Consider the following 20,735-nt stretch of genomic DNA (forward strand, 5'->3'; position numbering starts at 1 on the left):
TAAAAAATCTTAAAATTGCTCGCATTTCCGTAAAACTTCATCAATTCCAACTCTCTTAGATGCATTCGAAAGGTCTTTTAAAGTACTTCAAAATGTGCCATAGACATCCAGGATTGGTTCGACTTTTTCTCTTAGCTTTTGCAAATTACTGTCAAAAATGGATTTTTTTAAAACTTTAATATTTTTTTGCAACAGCCTCCAACACCCATACTCCCATAGGTCAAAAGATAGGTAATTACATGGACTATCAGCCTACGGAAATAACTTTTTGGCCGATCGCAGTTTTTCTCATAGTTTTTCGATTTTTCTAGAACAAACATTTTACAACGTTAGTTTTTGCCCTGTAGGCCGCCATAGCGGCACTTTTTGGTCTCAATTTTGTCATATTCGAAATCCTCGGACAATTTCACGTATGTTATAAGTATTGGAGTTGTAAATTTGATTTAAAATATAATTAAATAAAACATTTTTGAAAAAAGAAATAGATCTAATTTACCCTGTGATCAATACGTCAAATGCTGTATCAAGTAGGCGAAAACCTGTTTTACCCCTAATCCAACAAATTGTTAAAACATATTTTAATTCATTCTTAATTGCAATTTTTCCAATCAAATTTACAACTCCAATACTTCTAACTTACGTGAAATTGTCCGAGGATTCCGAATATGACAAAATTGAGACTAAAAAGTGCCGCTATGGCGGCCTACCGGCCAAAAACTAACGTTGTAAAATGTTTGTTCTAGAAAAATCGAAAAACTATGAGAAAAACTGCGATTGGCCAAAAAGTTATTTCCGTAGGCTTATAGTCCATGTAATTACCTATCTTTTGACCTATGGGAGTATGGGTGTTGGAGGCTGTTGCAAAAAGATATTAAGGTTTGAAAAAAATCCATTTTTGACAGTAATTTGCAAAAGCTAAGAGAAAAAGTCGAACCAATCCTGGATGTCTATGGCACATTTTGAAGTACTTTAAAAGACCTTTCGAATGCATCTAAGAGAGTTGGAATTGATGAAGTTTTACGGAAATTCGAGCAATTTTAAGATTTTTTAGGTTTTTTGGACCTCAAACTTCAAAGCCCATTTTACCCCACTTCCCTTTGTCGTAGAGGGCTCATATTTGGCATGAGTTCATCTCATGTATAGACAAACAAACGCTGAAAGTTTCATCCAAATCGGAGCACCTCGATACGACCTGTTACACATTGGTGAAAAACTCGCTCTTAAATATATTGAAAATTGGTATGGTTTGAAATGAAAATGAAAAACATACAGAAATTATGTTTTCTTGACAAATATCTTTCTAAATTAAGTCATACTGGTTTCAGCCCTTGAACAACATGGTACAGTAGGGTGTAATATGGTTGTATGGAAAAAAATAAAGTTGTCCAAATTTAACTAGCACAGCAACTTTTTGGTTCCTTATAGAGTCCTTATGAACTCCCCAAAGTTTGGTAACGATTGGTTTAGTCCCCACTTTGCGCAAAGCGATTCAATTTTCCATACAAATTTGCATGGGAAAAATCATTTTTTTGAATTATGATATTTAAAAAATCCACGTTTTACGCTATATCAAAACCGGATTCATATTCGGATGCTCTGGAATGTGCTCTACAACTTTCCCGAAGAGAGTATGGTGCTAACTTGCTCCTATAAAAAGATACAGCGTGTTAAAAACTCGTCTAAAACGTGTTTTTTGATCGAAAAACACGTTTTAGACGAGTTTTGAGGACGCTGTATCTTCTTTCAGGAGCAAGTTAGCACCATACTCTCTTCGGGAAAGTTGTAGAGCACATTCTAGAGCATCCGAATATGAATCCGGTTTTAGTATAGCGTGAAACTTGGATTTTTTAAATACCAAAATTCAAAAAAATGATTTTTCCCATACAAATTTGTATGGAAAATTGATTCGCTTTGCGCAAAGTGAGGACTAAACCAATCGTTCCCAAACTTTGGGGAGTTGTTTAGGACCCCAAAAGGAACTAAAATAATGCTGTGCTGGAAAATCGATTTTAATATTACACCCTAATGGTACAGCTTTTGATTATTTCCTTAAAGCCATACTTCTCGTGAGTAAAACAATCATTTTTTGAGCACCTTTCAAACCATACAAAGTAGTTTTTTTTAGATTTTTTTAAAGGTTTTTTTTTTGACTTCGTTTAAAAATTTCGTCATGTCACAAAAACATGATTCAAATTGTACGTACATCTCATTTGATCATGGTAAACAAAAAATGTGAAACAAACAATATTATATTGAGTATTTTCATTTAATATAAGCATTTCCAAAATATTCGTTCCAAAAAGTTAAGTAAATGTATGCTTCCGCTTGAATTCCCGGGAAATTTACAATTCCCGGGAAACGGGAAATATTTTCTTCCGGGAAATCTCGGGAAAACCCGGGAAATTTATTCCCGGGACGGGAAATTGGACGCTCTAGTGATCAGGGAGAAAAGTTACCCCTTAGGACCAAATTTCACGCAAATCGAAGAGGGGTCGGGGCAACTTTTCCCGATTTCGTGTGAGTTGGTAGAGAATTACCCATAATGAAAACGTACATTGAAATCCAAAATTAATAAAAGTGACTTACAGTTGAGCATAAACCCAACCAATTACAATTTTCTGTAGTGATTTGTATACTCAATGGGCCCAGAAACATTTCTCAAAAAATAATTCTTCAAAATAACGATCTGAATATCAACAACATTGCGGTTTTTGGGAAAGAGGGTGTGCAATTTTATCAGAAAATCTCCCAAATTTCCAATAAAACCTTTATAACTTTTTTCCCTTATTTCCAATCACTCTTTCAGGAAAAATGTTCCCTGCATCATTTTCCATAAAAAATGATATGATCTGAACCATAAATCATGTCCATGTGGATTTATAACCATATGAAATTGAAATAGGCGAAATTTCGTCCGATAGGTCAAAAACTTCAAACGACGATAACTTTATTTTTTCCCGACCAACGATTTTCGTTCACTCCGCAAATTAACGGGGATGTTCCACAGTTTCACTTTTCAGCACTGAAATGGATGCTGAAAAGTTGAACTTTGCAACACTTTTTGGAAAAAGTAATACTTTTCAACATTGTTTATATATTTACGATTTATTAACTAAATACATAGATATGTATTTGACTTATTACTCTGTTCAAAGGGTATTTTTCGGAATTGCAAAAAATGTTGTATAAAGCTCGTTGCAAAACGTGTTTTTTTTTACAATTCCTTCGTGAAACTACTTACTTTTCCTGTCATTCTTGAACGATGAAAAAGCCTACTTTTCTGTACCAAAAATAACAGAATCGAATAGCAACACTTTTCAAAATATATTGTTTGTTTCGAAAAGTAACACTTTTCAACATTTTTTTTGATTTAAACGATTTATTGACAAAATACATGAAAATTTGACTTCAAATTTCACTCAATGAGTGTTTTTCGGAAATGCAAAAAATGTTGTATGGAACTCGTTGCAAAACTTGATTTTTTTCAGCACTCGTCGTAATGTACGTCTCGTGCTGAAAAAATCCTTTTTTTTTTGCAACTTGTTGCATAAACTACTAGTTTATATTTTTTGAGCCTCAAATTGAAATTAACATCCAAATCGGCTGAAATCCATCTGACCTCTAGAACAAACTGAGCAGATTATAAAAAAAAACTCGCTCTAAAATCATTCTTCTTCTATCTCTTCCAGGCATCTGGAGCAGTTGGCAGGCGCACCACCCGTCCGCCGCGCCCGAACCGATGCAAACGAACGCCAACAGTGGCGGCGGCGGCAGCAGCAGTAACAGTTCCGCCGGAACCGCCCCTCCCGTGCACATGCAGGACATCCCGCCGGAGCACATGCAGCACCACCTGGCCGCGTCGGCAGGCCACAGTCAGCAGCACCACGGGGGCCACCCGCACGGCGGCGTGCATCCCCACCATCCGCACCACTCGGCCGTGACCGGCGGTCATCCGCACCAGATGCACCACCCCCACCACCACCATCCGCACTCGCACCCCCACGCCGGGCACCATCCGCACCACCCGGGTCAGCATCCGGGCCAGGGCCACGAGCTGTCCGACATGCTGCAGATGCTGGACCAGAGCGGGGCGACCTCGTTCGAGGATCTGAACATTCACATGTTCAACACGCCGTTCGAATGAAACTTGCTGTACTACGGGGGCTACAACAACTACAACCAGACGGCGGCGGCGGCCGCTTCGTACCATCCGGGCGCCGGCAGCTCGTCGTCGTCCGGGGCGGGTAGCTTTGGCGGCGGAGGAGGAGGAGGAGGTGGCGGCGGCGGTTACATCAATGAACAAATGTAAATAGAGTGAGGGAGGAGGAGGACAAGTGTCACTTTTTTGGCCGGCTTTTAATTTTTCGACGCATGCTTGGATGGGTGCGCGTGGACACCTGTGAAATCTTGCCGCCAAACACACTCACAAACAAAACTCACCTTTTTATATCAAAGTACACGCTCAATAGATGTCACCGTCGTCGTCGTCGTCGTCGTCGTTTTTCTCAACCTTTTTGTCACACACACGCTCGCGTAAAACTACTCGAAACTCGTGTTTGGCGGGAGATTTCAGCGTGGCGCGCGCTTGTCCGAGTAAAATTTAGAACATTATTTTTTAACTTTCGGACAAACAACAAAAAATGAAACAAAATCAAAATCAACGAAAATGTTTAAGGCTATTATCTAGATAAATGAAACTAAAACAAGCAAGCAAACAAAAGACGCGATGAAGCAGCAGAGCAAACCGTTTAGCTACACGCAAAACGGACATTAGGTATAAATTCCTAATTTTTAGTATTTTTTGAACTTATGTTCTAGCTTGTCAAATTATACCTAAAAATTAGTATTTTTTTCTTCCTAAAATTTAGTATTTTTTTAGAACACTGAAGTACTTCTTTAAAATTCCTAAATTTTAGTAATTTTTTAGTTCAAGAATTGTGTTTCGCGTTTGGAAATGTCAATGTCAAAATAATTTCGCGGTTGTGAGTTCGTGTTCCGTGGTGCTGCTGTTAATTTCGGAATTGTGGCAAGTGGCAAGGTAAGTTTTGTACCGGGAACCGGCCGGGAGTTGATTTTGCGTGCCAAGGTAAACGGAACCCGGAGATTCTAAATTATAGTAAGTGTGGCTCGTGTGCTTGAGGAAGAGGAGGAGGAGGACGGAACTTTCAACTCCCGGCAAACTCCCGGCGCGATTAAAAAGGCCGCCTCTTCCCTCTCGTGCTCTGGAGGACGGATGTTTGCAGAAGTGCTCGAAAGGGGATGTAAGTATAAACGGACCCAACCGGAGGGGTTGTGCGACCCTGCGGGAAAGATGCTGGAGGCGAATGAAAAATTGTATCCAGTTGGAGTTTTTGTGATTTGGTTGGGCGTTGCGGGTGTTCGCCTGTGCGTGTGTGTGTGTGCGTGCTCGTGTGTGTATGAGAGACTGAGAGTGGGAGATTGAGGGTAGAGGGAGAGAAAGAGAGAGTGAAGAGAGAAAGTGGGATAGAGAGGGGGAGAGAGGGAGAAAGAAAGTGGGAAAGGGAGAGACAGGGGGAGAGGGAGAGAGAAAGTGGGAAAGGTAGAGAGAAGGTGTAAGAGAGAGAGAAAGAGAGAGAGAGAGAGAGAGAGAGAGAGAGAAAGAGAGAGAGAAGAGAGAAGAGAGAGAAAGTGGGAGAGGGAGAGAGAAAGTGGGAGATGAAGAGGAAGAAAGCAGGAGAGAGAGAGGGAGAGAGAAAAGAGAGAGGGGGAGAAGAGAGAGAGATAGGGGGAGAAGAGAGAGAGAGATAGGGGGAGAGAAGAGAGAGAGAGATAGGGGGAGAGAAGAGAGAGATAGGGGGAGAGAAGAGAGAGATAGGGAAAGAGAGTTCAAATATTAAAATATTAAAAAATTAAAATATTAAAATATTAAAATATTAAAATATTAAAATATTAAAATATTAAAATATTAAAATATTAAAATATTAAAATATCAAAATATTAAAGTATCAAAATATTTAAATATTTAAATTTTAAAATATTAAAATATTAAAATTTTAAAATATTAAAATATTAAAATATTAAAATATTTAAATATTTCAATATTAAAATATTAAAACATTAAAATATTAAAATATTAAAATATTAAAATAGTAAAATATTAAAATATTAAAAAAGTAAAATCTTAAAATAGTAAAACATTAAAATATTAAAATATTTAAATATTAAAATATTAAAATATTAAAATATTAAAATATTAAAATATCAAAATATTAAAATATTAAAATATTAAAATATTAAAATATTAAAATATTAAAATATTAAAATATTAAAATATTAAAATATTAAAATATTAAAATATTAAAATATTAAAATATTAAAATATTAAAATATTAAAATATTAAAATATTAAAATATTAAAATATTAAAATATTAAAATATTAAAATATTAAATATTTAACTATTGAAATATTAAAATACTGAAATATTTAACTATTAAAAATTAAAGCATAAAAAAACCAAAATATTTATAAAAAAGATAAATTTAATATTAAAAATATAGATGCATTGAAAAAATTAAATATAATTTAAATTTTAATGTTCATTTTTAGGTGAGAACATTTATGAAATAGTTGTGTTTGATATAAATAAAAATATTAATATCATATAAACCATTGTTTTCTTCTGCCTGCATATCTCTTGGATAATACCTAATTTGATCTTTGATTATTCTTAAGTATAAGTAATTTTCGATCCCTCACGTTTATAGAAAATACCTCAAATTTAGGTATTTATGCCTAGAAATAAGGAATAAATGGTCCGCCATCTTTGATTATACCTGATTATCAGTAATTTTGGATCCCTCACTTTTCCAGAAAATACCTCAAATTTAGATTTTTATACCTAAAAATTTGGAATAATCATGGTCCGCCATCTTTGATTATACCTGAATATCAGTAATTTTGGATCCCTCATTTTTTCTGAAAATACCTCAAATTTAGGTATTTATTCCTAAAAATTAGGAATAATAATGGTCCGCCATCTTGGATTACACCTGAATGTCAGTAATTTGGGATCCCTCACTTTTCCAGAAAATACCTCAAATTTAGGTATTTATGCCTAGCAATAAGAACTAACCATTGTCCGCCATCTTGGATTATACCTAAATATTAGTAATTTTGGATCCCTCACTTTTTCTGAAAATACCTCAAATTTAGGTATTTATTAATAAAAATTAGGAATAATAATGGTCCGCCATCTTGGATTATACCTGAATATCAGTAATTTTGGATCCCTCACTTTTCCAGAAAATACCTCAAATTTAGGTATTTATACCTAGAAATAAGGAATAATCATGGTCCGCCATCTTGGATTATACCTAAATATCAGTAATTTTGGATCCCTCACTTTTCCAGAAAATACCTCAAATTTAGGTATTTATAACTAGAAATTAGGAATAATAATGGTCCGCCATCTTGGATTATACCTAAATATTAGTAATTTTGGATCCCTCACTTTTCCAGAAAATACCTCAAATTTAGGTATATATACCTAGAAATAAGTAATAACCATGGTCCGCCATCTTGGATTATACCTAAATATTAGTAATTTTGGATCTCTCACTTTTTCTGAAAATACCTTAAATTTAGGTATTTATTAATAAAAATTAGGAATAATAATGGTCCGCCATCTTGGATTATACCTGAATATCAGTAATTTTGGATCCCTCACTTTTCCAGAAAATACCTCAAATTTAGGTATTTATACCTAGAAATAAGGAATAACCATGGTCCGCCATCTTGGATTATACCTAAATATAAGTAATTTTGGTCCCCTCACTTTTCCAGAAAATACCTAAAATTAAGGTATTTTGGTTCTACAATTATACCTAAAATATAGGAATTCTCGTACTAAAACGCTATTAGTAATTTTATTACTAATAGCCGATTAGTAATAAAATAACTTATTGCAGTCAGGTTCGATTATACCTAAAAATTAGGAATTTATACCTAATGTCCGTTTTGCGTGTATGATTTTGTAACTATTTTAACAGTTGGAATTTGGTGCACAAAATTTAAGAGCGAGTCCACGAGCAAAGCATACCCATCTCGCATCGACCTCACCAATCTGCCTGAAATTTTCAGGGGTTGTTTGTACATATAAAACTAGTATCTAGCCAAAATATGAGCACTCTAGGTCAACGGGAAGTGGGGCAAATCGGGACACAAAGTTTGAAGGTTCAAAAACGTAAAAAATCTTAAAAAGGCTATAACTTAGGCAAAATTCAATTTAAGTTCAAAATTCAAAATGCATCTTAAAGGGCTTCAAAAATGCAACAAAATGTAGGATAGAGCATTCCAATTGGTTAATTCTAAAGGGAGTTATTGGCATTTTAGTGAAAAAATAGCATAATTTTCAAACTCAAATAAAAAAGTGTTCCATCCAAACTTTGTGTCCCGATTTGCCCCACTTCCCGTTGACCTAGAGTGCTCATATTTTGGCCAGATGCTAGTTTTATATGTACAAACAACCCCTGAAAATTTCAGGCAGATTGGTGAGGTCCAAACGACGTCCCATACAAAGGGGTATGCCCTGTTCGTGGACTCGCTCTTAAATTCGAAAATCGACAAGTGTGGCAAATCATTGTGTTCAGTTCCAAGCGAAGCTAAAAACGCCCTTTTCTGTTAGAAACGCGCACACGTTTTATTATCGCATAAGTTTAAACCGTATTTTTTGTTTCGAATAAGTTGTGTTTACCACTAGGAACCAGCAACAGATGTGCCCATGTTTAATAGACGAAATTATCAAAAAGATGAATGAAAGCAATTTTTATAGCTCGCAAAACGCACCCCCGATTATTTCATAATTGAGTTTCCTTTACCCCCTAAGCGCTAGGTACAACAAACAAACGAGTCAGTTTCTTGCTAGAAGAAATCGCAATAAGAGCAATGGGAGTGGAACGAATTGACTAAAGAATCACAAAATGCTTCAACTGCGTGTGAATAAATTCTGTATAAAAAGAAAACTCATTTTTTCATAAAGCAACACAAAACTATATCATTGAACAAATTATAACAACAGAGACAAAAAGAAATCAACTTTCGGGAAGTGAAACAAACAGCATTCGTTATTTAAAATTTAAGAAATTATTAATCTATAAGCTGATGGAAGTGAGAGGACAAGAGGAAAGCAAACAGAATCGCTAGAAACTAAACGCTGTATCGTGTAAGCTAAATTTAATTTGAACGACTAGTAAAGTGTAACTGAAATGAGGGCAAATGAACGAGAGTGAAGCAGGGCGTTTGATTTGGACCCCCCCAACTTTAACTTAATTTAGTTTAAACAAATTTCGAGAAACGCCGAATGATTCCTACCATTTTCTTCTTCGTGTTGCTCGTAAACTAGTTTTAACTTAATCTTCCTCCTTAAACTTCATGAACGCAACAACGACGCCATCTGTTTTAAACTATTATTATTATTATTTCCACCAACAATCTATAAATTAAATGTGTAAAAAAAATGTGTATTTAAAGCAAAGCCAAGCACAACATCATTACAACTTCTAGCAATGTTTCCAAACTGAGACGAATCGCGTTCATATTCATGACAAGTCAGCAAAACAACTAGTTATGTGTAAGCCGTGTAAAGCAGAGAGCATTTAGTTTAGCAGCAGCGCAAAACACGAATAATTTATTTGTAAAGTAGATAAATTGACCACTAATTTTGTAAGCCACACACACACACACACACACATTGAAACACACAGCGCAAGCCCAAACCAGCCAAACCGTTGGTTACTTCCTAATAGAACATATTAATTTTTCCGATAAATAAAAAGAAAAAAAGCAATTTGATGTCTTCAGTAACGAGAAGTGGGATTTATTTTGTTTTCCAACCCGCGATAGAGAGCAACCGCACTTTGAGGCAGACTTCGAAACTTCCTACGAAAATTGAAAATCGAAGCAAAATCGAGTTTGGCTTGAACACGGGGGCTAGAAAGAGAGAGAGAGAGAAAAGTTGGTGCGAGAACAGAGTGAACGCGAACGCATTGTGAGAAAAAAGAGTAGTAATGAGTAGTGGAAAGGGAGAAGAAAAAAAAAAGATGAAGAAAAGAAAAAAACAATTAGCTATCCATTTGTATAAAAGAAAGAAGATTGTATAATCGAAAATGTACTCTTTTTGAACTATGGTGGAGAGACAGAGGAAGAAAAAAAATATCAGAAATAAAACGATATGACGTTTAATAAAAATAAGCCGTTTTGTGTTTTCAATCAGCGCTGAAAATATCCGAAATTTGATCCAACAACCAACATAGAGTAAAAACTATGAGCCTTAAAAAGCTAATTCAAATCAAGTTTTAATTAAACTAGATAAAATAATGCTTAAACTTTCATAAACTAGCCATCTTTTTTGAAATTCAAGAGTTAACAATATTTGAAGATTAAAAATTACTTGCACAGTCCAGACTTGATTATCCGAAGCCTCGATTATCCTGTTAAATAATAGAATGCATTTATTCTATATTTCGTCACCGCCATATTGGTAGCTAAGGGGTCATACTTTAGCTCGTCAATAAAAAACAACGGAAAAAAATCGTGATTCGATTATCCGAAGTGAAAATTTTCCGAGGCCTGCGGATAATCGAGTCTGGGCTGTATTGAGAAATATTTTTAATCAAAATTGTAAACAACTTGTATAAACATATAAATTAATTATTATTTACTTTACTTTCCCATTTTAAAGTTGCTTTATTCTAAGCATTTTATTTCAAATTTTGGTCCCCCCCCTCCTCCCACTTCAAAATCTCCCCAAAAATCAGGAAGCAAAAAAAAAAATGATTGCTGAAAATTACTAAAAGCTGACTAATTTGGAGTTGTTATACTCCAATTTGGCGATTAAATAAAAAATACTAATTCATTTTTTTAATTATTGATTGTACAATGCAGTGTTGCAAAAGAGTGATAGAAAAGCTATCAATAGATTATCTCTGCACCAAAAATATCCGAGAGTATAGCGGCCGTCACTATAGCTTGTGAGATCTCTTCTTGTGTCTCGTGATTCCCAGCGATGTCATTCTCTCTCTCTATCACTCCTTCCCTTTTCCTCGACTATGCGCTCTCACCGCTGAGTCTCTCAATCTCTCCGAAAACTGCAATGAGAGAACGCGAGATGGCGATTAGGAGCCGACCACGCATGACGCCCCTTCAAACTGCGTTTGCAAAATTGGTTTTGTGGCGGCTTTTGTGGGTAAACGCTGTTGCGGTAGGATGATCGTGGAAGCGAGAATGAGAGAGAAAAGGAAAATGTCAATCGCGAGTGGGTAAACACGAAAACGTGTTCGGCTATATTCGGCGCTGAGAGTTTTAATGAAGAGAGAATAGCAGTTGTATTTGAGGCATTTGAAGAGCTTCGAATAAAAACATCGGATAATCAAGGCTAAACTGTATTATTGCTTAAAAAATCAGACTTTAATTTGTTTTAATTGTTCGATTCATTTTCAGCTAAAAATCATTTTCAAAATAAGTTTTAAAAACATTTTCAAAATGTTGAGGTCCCCCTCCTAATTTTTTAAATCAATTTAGCTAAAAAAATATAATTTGTAATGGAAAACTACAATCGATTGTAAACTTTTTAAAATTTAATTTGAACTTAAATTGCAAATTAAATTTAGTTTTAACGAATAAAGCATTTTTTGATACTTGAATTTTACAAAATTTGAGAGTTAAGCTTAAAATTTTAAATTTTGTTTTTCACGGCTATTTTTTCTTTCAAAGCAGAGGTGGGCAAGGAAAAAAACAATATTAATTTTATGATGAAGTGGTAGCAGATGACCCCCATTCAATTTTAATTCGATCTAATGGTTTTGATACCTCGCTTTCTTTTTCAAACGGTACATAAAAAAAGCTGGTAATTTAGATATCATACGAGACATATGTATTTCGAAAAATGTGTCTTCGTGCATGTGAGCTCATTGAGTATTTATGTTTTCTCGTATGTTTTGTCGAAAAAATACGTTTTATCAACATTTTTTTTTTACTTTTTTTATGTTGAAGCAATAGGGGGAAGTGGGGCAAGACGACCACATAGGAACAAGAAAAAAATTGCCTATGTGTGTGTGTGCATGGTGTCATGGGCAATTCAAGCAAAACATTGTAATAAGACCGAAGCCGAAGTGTAAACAAAGAGTCCTGCTCACGTCAGTTGATGTTTACATTAGGAACGAGCAGGATAGACTCTTTGTTTACACTTCGGCTTCGGCCCTTTTACAGTGTTTCGCTTGAATTGTTCCTCATGCTCCATATGGTCACCTTGCCCCACTTTCACCTACTTGCAAACAACTTGCATATGCTTTCTTTATTGAATCGAATGATGTTTAATTCTTATGTTTAAAAAAAAATATTGCTTAGGCCGTTGAAAATATTTTTCAAAGTTTAAATCTATGGAAATCTTCCGAAATGTTGATTGAAACTGATTGTTGACACATTTATTTACTGCATTTTACCAAAGATATAATAAAATTATTTGGTTAAAATACAAGAATTTTGTAAATCTAAATAACAACGTTTTAGTCGAGGTTTTAGTATAACTTTGGTTAGGTAATTAAAGTTTAAACCGGCTCCGTGGCTGATTGGTTACGACTTCTGTCTCCCAAGCAGAAGGTTCAGGGATCAATTTTCTAAGATCTTTCTAATTTTCTAAGGAATTTGCTGTGAAATCGTACCTACCTCACTTAGCCCATAGCGAAATCAACGGTCCGTTCAAAAACGCTCACAGTTACAGTCCACACAAGCGATCCACTCCGTTTAATCCCGCCCACAACGTCAACCAACTTGATGGGGAGGGTGAATGAGAAAGCAGGGAGCAGGGGGTGGAGCAAACGTCAAACGAGCACCGGGCCTTAGCAGCTCTCTCTCTCTCTCTCTTTCACTCTCGTACAACAACACGTTTGACGCCACAATTTTGTTTGCCAAATTCAATGATAAGGACGACATTTTTTTCTGTCTAACTCTCGCACTCTCGTCATCTCACGTTTGGTGGACTGTGCATAATATAATACAGGCTACGAGGAAGGGGGTAGAGTGGGAGGAAAAGTGCTTCTTATCTCGACCGACACACACACGGTAGCGGAGAGTAAACGGATCGATTTGTTCCATATTACCAATTATAAGATATTGCTCAGGTGGAAACTGAACCAAAAGATTGCGTTGTTTTCTAGACTTGTTACAAATTAAGTACTGTTAGTTCGTCAAGTTGAGTTTTAAGCTTTAAGTTTTGAAAATTAGTTGTTAGGTAAATATTAGGTTAAAAGTCGTGTTTCCAGTTCCAAGTGATTAGTACCTTGATTTATGTTTGTGGGGATTAATCTACATTTGCAAGGAGATAAAAACCTGTGACAATTCACGAGAACACGTATACGTGTAAGACGACCATTGGACCCAGCGCAATCATTTTCCAATTGCTCAATATCCGCCGAAAACGAATCCAGAAAAAATGTTCCAGAAACGATTGATGCGGATAGTTTACCTAGTTCTATTCATAATCATGTTGATATTGCTCTACAAGGGCTTCACCAATGATCCACAGCAGAAGGCGCTCCAGGTAATAATTCCACACCTCATTATTTTCCTAAATTACAATTCAATGCAAAAATCCACCCTCCACCCAGGACAATATGCCACAGCCCGCGTCGGACGCCCCCGTGTACGTGATGGTATTCTACGAAGCCCAGTGTCCGGACTCGAAGAACTTTGTCATCAAGCAGCTGCAGCCGGCCTACACCAGGGCACCGAGCCTGATCGAGATCCAGTTTGTGCCGTACGGGAAGGCGACGGTGAGTGGATGTTTTTTTTTTCTTGTTGAAAATCTTCGACAATTTATTGGATTTTTTTATTTATCTTTCTCAACCACGGATTCTAAAAGATTGATGAGATTCTATTCTTATTACAAAATGTATTTGATGTTTTGTTTCTCAATGTTGTGGGTTTTATCTGAACCATTTTGATAATTTTTATAAAAAAAATCGATTTATTAGAAATTAATAACAAAAAAACTTCACAAATACAATATTTCAAGACAGATTTATTAAGAAATAGAAAAGATCGATCAGGCTTTTGCTCTTTTTACTGTTTATTACTATTTATGAAACTAGTAATAGCCTCAGAAAAGTATTTGATTTAAATGATCAATTGGATTAAATTTATGATTTAGTACGCCGTTTTCATGTCCACTTGAAAGTGATTTATTTGGTTGAAAATGAAGTTGTCTTTTCCTGTAGAAAAGTAATTCTTTAAATTTTCGGGTTTTTTTTATGGTTTTAATTATGTATTTTTTATATTCAAATAAAAAATGTATTCAATTCAATTCAATTAGTGTTTATTAGAATTAAACAGTTCTGCTCAAGGTTGTTACAACTGCAATTCAGAGATTTGGAGAACCTTTTAACTGAGATTAATTCATGAGCATTTACAGGGAGGGTACATGTTTCTAAATTTAGATTTTGCTAGCAGCGTGCTCTTTTAGGGAAAATAAATTCTGAGAAAAAAAACTCTAAAATACATAATTAAAACCATACAAAACGCGAAATTCTGATAAGGATTGATTTGGACAGGGATGCCATATGATTTTTTTTAAATGTCTGTAAAAAGTCTCTGTGTGTTTTGTCTAAAATTAAAATAAATCAATTTACAGTCATAGAAATCCATCAGAAATAGCGAGTTTAAGCATGTGAAGACTAACGAAACAAGTTCCGGTTGATATTTTTACAAAATATTGATTTAATGATTTTTTTAAAGTTTGTGCACCTAAAAAAATCGTGCTTTCCATTTCATTAGGGTTAACCTATTCTTTTATCAAACCTTGAAAGAAAAACCAAACTAATTCTCTCAGCTACTCGAACAAATTTTTGTAAAGAAGTAATTTTTCTTCATACAATATTTCAAAATTGCATATAACTGACGTCCAATTAAAAATCAGACAATAGTCAAAAATAAATATGAAAAAAGATCATCGTGGGCTCAGTAAATACAAAGAGCAATAAAAAATATTGTTTTTAGTTCTTGAAGAAATTGATTTTAAACTACTCTTAAAATTATTACGAAAAAATGCTGTAACATTCATTAAAATCAATTGCAGATGTCTTGTTGATAAACAGTAGGGTGACAATAAAAAATCTACCTCAGGGTTACCCCCTGATTCGATTCCTAAGGCAAAAATAAGTAACTGTGAACATATTGAGCGAAATCGGTTTAGGTTAATGGTCGCTATAGATCGTTAAAGTTGGTGAAAAACAATATTTCATACAAAAACGTCTTCTTTGAATCGCTAATAACTCGTCAGGGTTAACTTGGATCGTTTTGCAGTCTTCGACAAAGTTGTTTGTCATAAAATTTACGCACACTTGACAATGATCCGACACAATTTGGAATTTTGATTTTTTTTCTTTTCCTCATACTTTTTTGCGGTTTTTTCCATTCAAACTTCAACGATAAAAAGCGACCCTTCTACCTTAACCGGTTTGGCTTAAAGTTCGCACAGTTATACTTATTTCTGGAGTTTTTTTGGAAAAGGTCCAATAAACCAAATTTTCAGTTTTTGCTTTTTGGGTGTTTCTGAAACCGCCTTGAGTCAGGGGTTTTGAAAAACACCCAAAAAGCAAAAATTGAAAATTTGGTTTATTGGACCTTTCCAAAAAAACTCCAGATTTTTACCTAAAGAATCGATTTAGGGTTTCCACAATTTTATTTTGTTCTTGTCACCCTAATGAACATTTGAAATCAGAAAACCCAATCCGTGAAAAATGTGCTTTTATTATCAAATTACCCATTTTTTTTGTGGCAAAAAAATATTTGTAAAGACCTTAAAATTTTTAATACGGAGCGGATTCGATAATTCGATTTTTTTTCATAAAATTATTTTTACTAGGTCCTTTTCGGTAATAATTCGAATTTTGCTACTTCGAATATCCACTAATTCGAACGCATTTGAATTGAAAAGCACTCAAACATCAAAACTGAGTTGTCAAACGAATGTTTACTTTTTGACCCCATTGTTCGTGATTTTGTGCTTTTGACAGCTGTCAGTCGTTCCAATTAGCGAATTTGGATTCACAAATTCGAAGGCAGTTCCATTCGAATTAACGAATCCGCTCTTTACATGTTCTGTACTCTGGAGACAAGACTGTGAGCAAGAGAGCAACTCTCTCGACTCCAAATTCTGCTTCGTGTGCTTCACGCTAGGGCATCTCCAGCGCTGGGGTGCAAATCAAATTTGCACCCGGCTCATGAATACCGAGATCAAATTTGCCACCTAGAAAAAACTCCGTCATCACCACCGCTAGGGTAGCAAATTTGCCACCGAAACAAGCCCACCGCGGGGGGCAAATATGGGGTTTCATCATTTTTTGCTCTCGTTTACCTTCAAAATCAATAATTATGTGTTGATTCATGCCTAGAAATGCTAAAAGATTATTAAACTTTTTAATCCTATTGAAAATTTCAAAGAATTTAATTTTTCGAAAATGTCGAAAGTTAAACCATTTGCTACCCGATTTGATTCCCACCAAATTTGGTCTCGAGTTTGCCCCCGAGTCTCCCACCGCGCGTAGCAAAGCAGGTATCAAATTTGATCTCAAGTTCATCTGTAGAAGAAAAATATGTGTCGGTACCTGTCGGGTACTCATTTTCTGATACCCGACAAGTACCGGCAAGCCGGGGCCAAAGTTTTGAATGCATGTTTCGGAGATTTTTCTATGTCTGCTCTTGTGGGTGCTTCAAAAATTCAAAAAATTCAAAAATTTAAAAATTCAAAGATTCAAAAATTCAAAAATTTAATGATCCAGAAATTCAAAAAGCTAAGATTTCAAAATACAAAAATGCATTAAAACCTTTAATTTTTTTTTTCATTTTTTTCTAAAATTTTATTTTTTTTTATTTTTCTATTTTTTTTATTTTACTTGTACAAAATTTTAATTAAAAAAAAATAATATTTTTTTAAAATTATTTTAGGTTGTTGCAAACATTTTTCAAAGTTTATGTCGCCCCCTTTTCAAAATCGGTTCGAAAAATCAGGGGGCAAAAAACATATTTTTTCAAAAAACTTCCAAATTTTAAAGGAAATATAAGTCCATCCAACTGAAATCAATTAGAAATGCATTTTCCTGCGTGTAAAATCATATTTAGCATGTATGGGTTCGGTAAAAAAAATTCAATTTTTGTGGAATTCCAATGTACAGCACCGCAAAACGTTTTTTTCGGCGAAAAAAAAAATCTCTTCAATAATTGGATATTTTGAAACTAATGATTGCAAAACAATTGGGCAGGTGTGAAATGCATTTTAAAACACTTTTTTCATTCAAGTGTTGAGATCATAGCTTGTTATTTCAATTCTTTTTTTTGCCCCCTTCCCCTCCCTCGATCTGGACCAGATTCGAGGGACATAAACTACAAAAAATATTTGCAACGGCCTTATTTTTTTTAATCTTTTAAATATTATTTTTATATTTATTTTTTTTTAATTTTTTAGTTTTTTTTAATTTTTTAAATTTTTTTTTTAAATTTATTAAACTTTTTAAATTTTTTAAATTTTGCAAATTTGTTTAATTTTTGAAATTTTTCTATTTTTTTTTTCAATTTTTTAAATTTTTTAAATTTTTTTAAATTTTTTTAAATTTTTTTGAATTTTTTAAATTTTTTCCGTGCTTGATTCGATTTTTCCGTGCATAATTCCATTTGATTCGGTAGCAAACAGACTGAATACCGGGTAGCAAAGTGAACCCGTAGAACTGAGAGCAAATTTGCTACCGCGACAGGTACCGCGATGGGGTTGACGTCGGGTGCAAATCTGGAGTTTTTTTTTAAAGGACCAATAAACCAAATTTTAATTTTTTTCTTTTTCGGTGTTTTTTAATACCCCTGACTTAAGGCGGTTCTAAAAACACCCAAAAAGCAAAAACTGGAAATTTGGTTTATTGGTCCTTTAAAAAAAAACTCCAGAAATTAGCTTTGCTTCGATGTTTGCACCCAGCGCTGGAGATGCACTAAGAAAACACTAAAAACCTTTATAAAGTCCTGGGATCAATTTTAATCGGGGCGGTTGGGATTTTTGGAGACAAAAAATTTCTGATCGGCTGTAAAAAAAAGAGAATTTAAAAAAAATTGTAAAATCGAAATTTTCGGGAATTTTTTAAAATATTTTTTGTTTATTTTTCAGACCAGCACCAACGCGGACGGTTCGCTAGCGTTCGACTGCCAGCACGGTCCGAGCGAGTGCGAGGCCAACATCATCCACGCGTGCGTCATCGAGGCGGTGCACGACGCCAAGGTTCGCCTCGACATGGTCGCCTGTATGATCCGGGACAATCGAATTCCCAAGGACGCGTTCTACCGGTGCGCGAAGGAGAATGGCGTTGAAATCGAATCGATTCAAAAGTGCTACGACAGTCCTCACGGTGCGGAGCTGCTTAAACTGCACGGCGAGGCGACGCACGCACTCCGACCGGCGGTCTCGTTTATTCCGACGATAACCCTCGACGGGCAGCAGGGCCGGCAAGCTTCCATCCTGAAGGACCTGTTTGGGGAGGTGTGCAAGATCGCCTCGGGCCGTGGGCCGAAACCACTTCCGTGTGAATGATAGCAGATGGTTCTCTACTCGCTGAACCGCTTCCGGACCGAGGTGTACGAGGAGATCTGGCAAATCCCGGAACGCATCCAGCGCTCGGTCCTGCTGCTGCTGCAGTAGATCGTCGTCAATTCCACAACGTTACGATTAAGTTATTTCTAAACACACACACACAACGATGATGCCCTCCACAAAACATCGATTTCTTGTTGATCCTAACTTTATTTTATTGTTGCTGTGATTCAAAGTTTGATTTTGTTTGTCCTCAAGAAGAAAAGAAAAAGGTTTTCCAACATTATTCAACCGAATAATATTAGTCAATGATACCATTACCATAAGAAATAAAAAGCGCACTCAGTCATGTTGAATGAAAAAAACTAAAAGTTCCGCACCGCATACAAAACTTAAAATGAACTAATTAGAGGTAGAACCAAATTTTGAATGTTACTCATCAGGTCTCGTACGGTAGCAAACCGTAGATAATATCAATTAGTGCAGTAATGTTCACCTAGAAGGCATATTTAGCATTGGAAAACGTGAATTAGAGCGCGTTGATTTCTCGCGCCAGATTATACCTAATTATTGTGAGAATGAAACCATACTTTGTCAAATCAGCTAGCGTACAGCTAATAGAGCTATCTTTAGTGAAAAAAATAAAAATAAATAAAAACATAGTTTTAGCGCAGCTCCCCCCAGTTTGCAAGTGAAAACACAACAGTACTGATAAATGTGGTAGTGGAAGTTGATTGATGCTCCCGAAAGCGTAGTTTGTAGAGAAAATAGATTGTTTACAATACAGCAATCCAGATCAATGTCTAACTGACCTTGTACTTTGAATCGAACCGTAATGAATAAAAATAAGGTGTTAAATAAATAGACTAATGAATAAAAAAAATAAGTTGTTTCAATCAATTTTCACAATATTTAATTAACCGATTGATTCTTGTTAAAAATATAAAACTATTTCGACGCCAAAATTTAAAAAGGCGTTATGAACATTTTGGCACTTTTTTGCATGTTATCATATTCTAGAAGTGCTCCTAATAATTTTGTTTTAACGGATTTTTGTTAGAAAATTTTAAAATCGCAAATTCAAAAAATGTTTGGATTTCTGGAGTTTTTTTTGAAAAGGTCCAATAAACCAATTTTCCAGTTTTTGCTTTTTGGGTGTTTTTGAAACCGCCTTGAGTCAGGGGTATTGAAAAACACCCAAAAAGCAAATATGTACTCAAAATTTGGTTTATTGGACCTTTTCAAAAAAAAAAAAAACTCCAGATTTGAACAATTTCAATACAGTTTGTAATCGATTATCCGAAGTCTTCGTTAAAATTTCTCTCCGGATAATCGAAACGATTTTTTTTATTTTCTCAAAATGCCTCTAACCTAAAATATGACTCCAAAAATGCTCCAAAGCAAACTGTAATCTAAAATGGCAGCTTTTAAGTACATATTGAAAAATGCAAGAACTTGAAAAATTAAAAATTAGAAAATTACAAATTAAGAAGTTAGGAATCTAAGAATTTTAGAATTAAGGAATTGTTATTTTTTTTAAATTTCGTATATTTTTTTCAATTTTCAGATCTTTAAATTTTTGAATGTTTTGCTCCGAAGCTTTGAATTTTTGAAGATTTTAAATTTTAAATTTTTATCATTTTAATATTGAATTTTTTAAATATCATTTTTTTATTTTAAAATTTTTAAGTATATTTTTTTTAATTTTTATTTTTAAGAAGTTTCATTTTAATTTCTTTTTTCCAAAATTCAACAATTTAAGAATTAAAAATTTGAGAATTTAAAAAAATTGAGAATCAAAAAATTTTAAAATTGAAAAATTTATGATTTGAAAAAATTAAAATTTAAGATTAAGATTTCAGAACTTAAGAATTTAAGAATTTAAGAATTTGAAGAATTTAAGAATTTAAGAATTTAAGAATTTAAGAATTTAAGAATTTAAGAATTTAAGAATTTAAGAATTTAAGAATTCAAGAATTTAAGAATTTAAGAATTTAAGAATTTAAGAATTTAAGAATTTAAGAATTTAAGAATTTAAGAATTTTAAGAATTTAAGAATTTAAGAATTTAAGAATTTAAGAATTGAGAAATTTAAGAATTTAAGAGCGAGTCCACGAGCAAAGCATACCCATCTCGCATCGACCTCACCA

At 34.3% G+C, this 20,735-nt stretch overlaps 2 protein-coding genes across 10 annotated transcripts in view; both read left to right on the forward strand.

The window, feature by feature from the left end:
• The window catches only part of LOC120421141 (aryl hydrocarbon receptor nuclear translocator homolog), a 320,639-nt gene extending 316,019 nt beyond the window's left edge, over positions 1-4,620 (forward strand). For all 9 annotated transcript variants that reach the window (XM_039584331.2, XM_039584330.2, XM_039584329.2 and 6 more), the window contains exon 13: positions 3,690-4,620. In XM_039584331.2, the coding sequence (XP_039440265.1) occupies positions 3,690-4,144 (455 nt within the window). In that variant the 3' untranslated portion in view covers positions 4,145-4,620. The remainder of the gene's footprint in view (positions 1-3,689) is intronic.
• Positions 4,621-12,991: 8,371 nt separating this feature from the next.
• Positions 12,992-19,260, forward strand: LOC120421149 (GILT-like protein 1). The gene is made up of 3 exons (XM_039584339.2): positions 12,992-13,557; positions 13,625-13,789; positions 18,166-19,260. Exons 1-3 carry the CDS (start codon positions 13,450-13,452, stop codon positions 18,583-18,585), a joined length of 693 nt encoding a protein of 230 aa, XP_039440273.1. The 5' UTR covers positions 12,992-13,449; the 3' UTR covers positions 18,586-19,260.
• The last annotated feature ends 1,475 nt before the right edge of the window (positions 19,261-20,735 follow it).

Source organism: Culex pipiens, chromosome 2 (assembly GCF_016801865.2).
Source record: "Culex pipiens pallens isolate TS chromosome 2, TS_CPP_V2, whole genome shotgun sequence".
Taxonomy (NCBI): Eukaryota; Metazoa; Arthropoda; class Insecta; order Diptera; family Culicidae; genus Culex; species Culex pipiens.

What these genes read in the sequence shown, in the direction of transcription:
- LOC120421149 (XM_039584339.2), top strand. Translation starts at nt 13,450, where the DNA reads ATGTTCCAGAAACGATTGATGCGGATAGTTTACCTAGTTCTATTCATA. An exon ending in CACAGCAGAAGGCGCTCCAG is followed by an intron (nt 13,558 to 13,624) that starts GTAATAATTCCA and finishes CCCTCCACCCAG; the next exon opens with GACAATATGCCACAGCCCGC. An exon ending in TGCCGTACGGGAAGGCGACG is followed by an intron (nt 13,790 to 18,165) that starts GTGAGTGGATGT and finishes TTTATTTTTCAG; the next exon opens with ACCAGCACCAACGCGGACGG.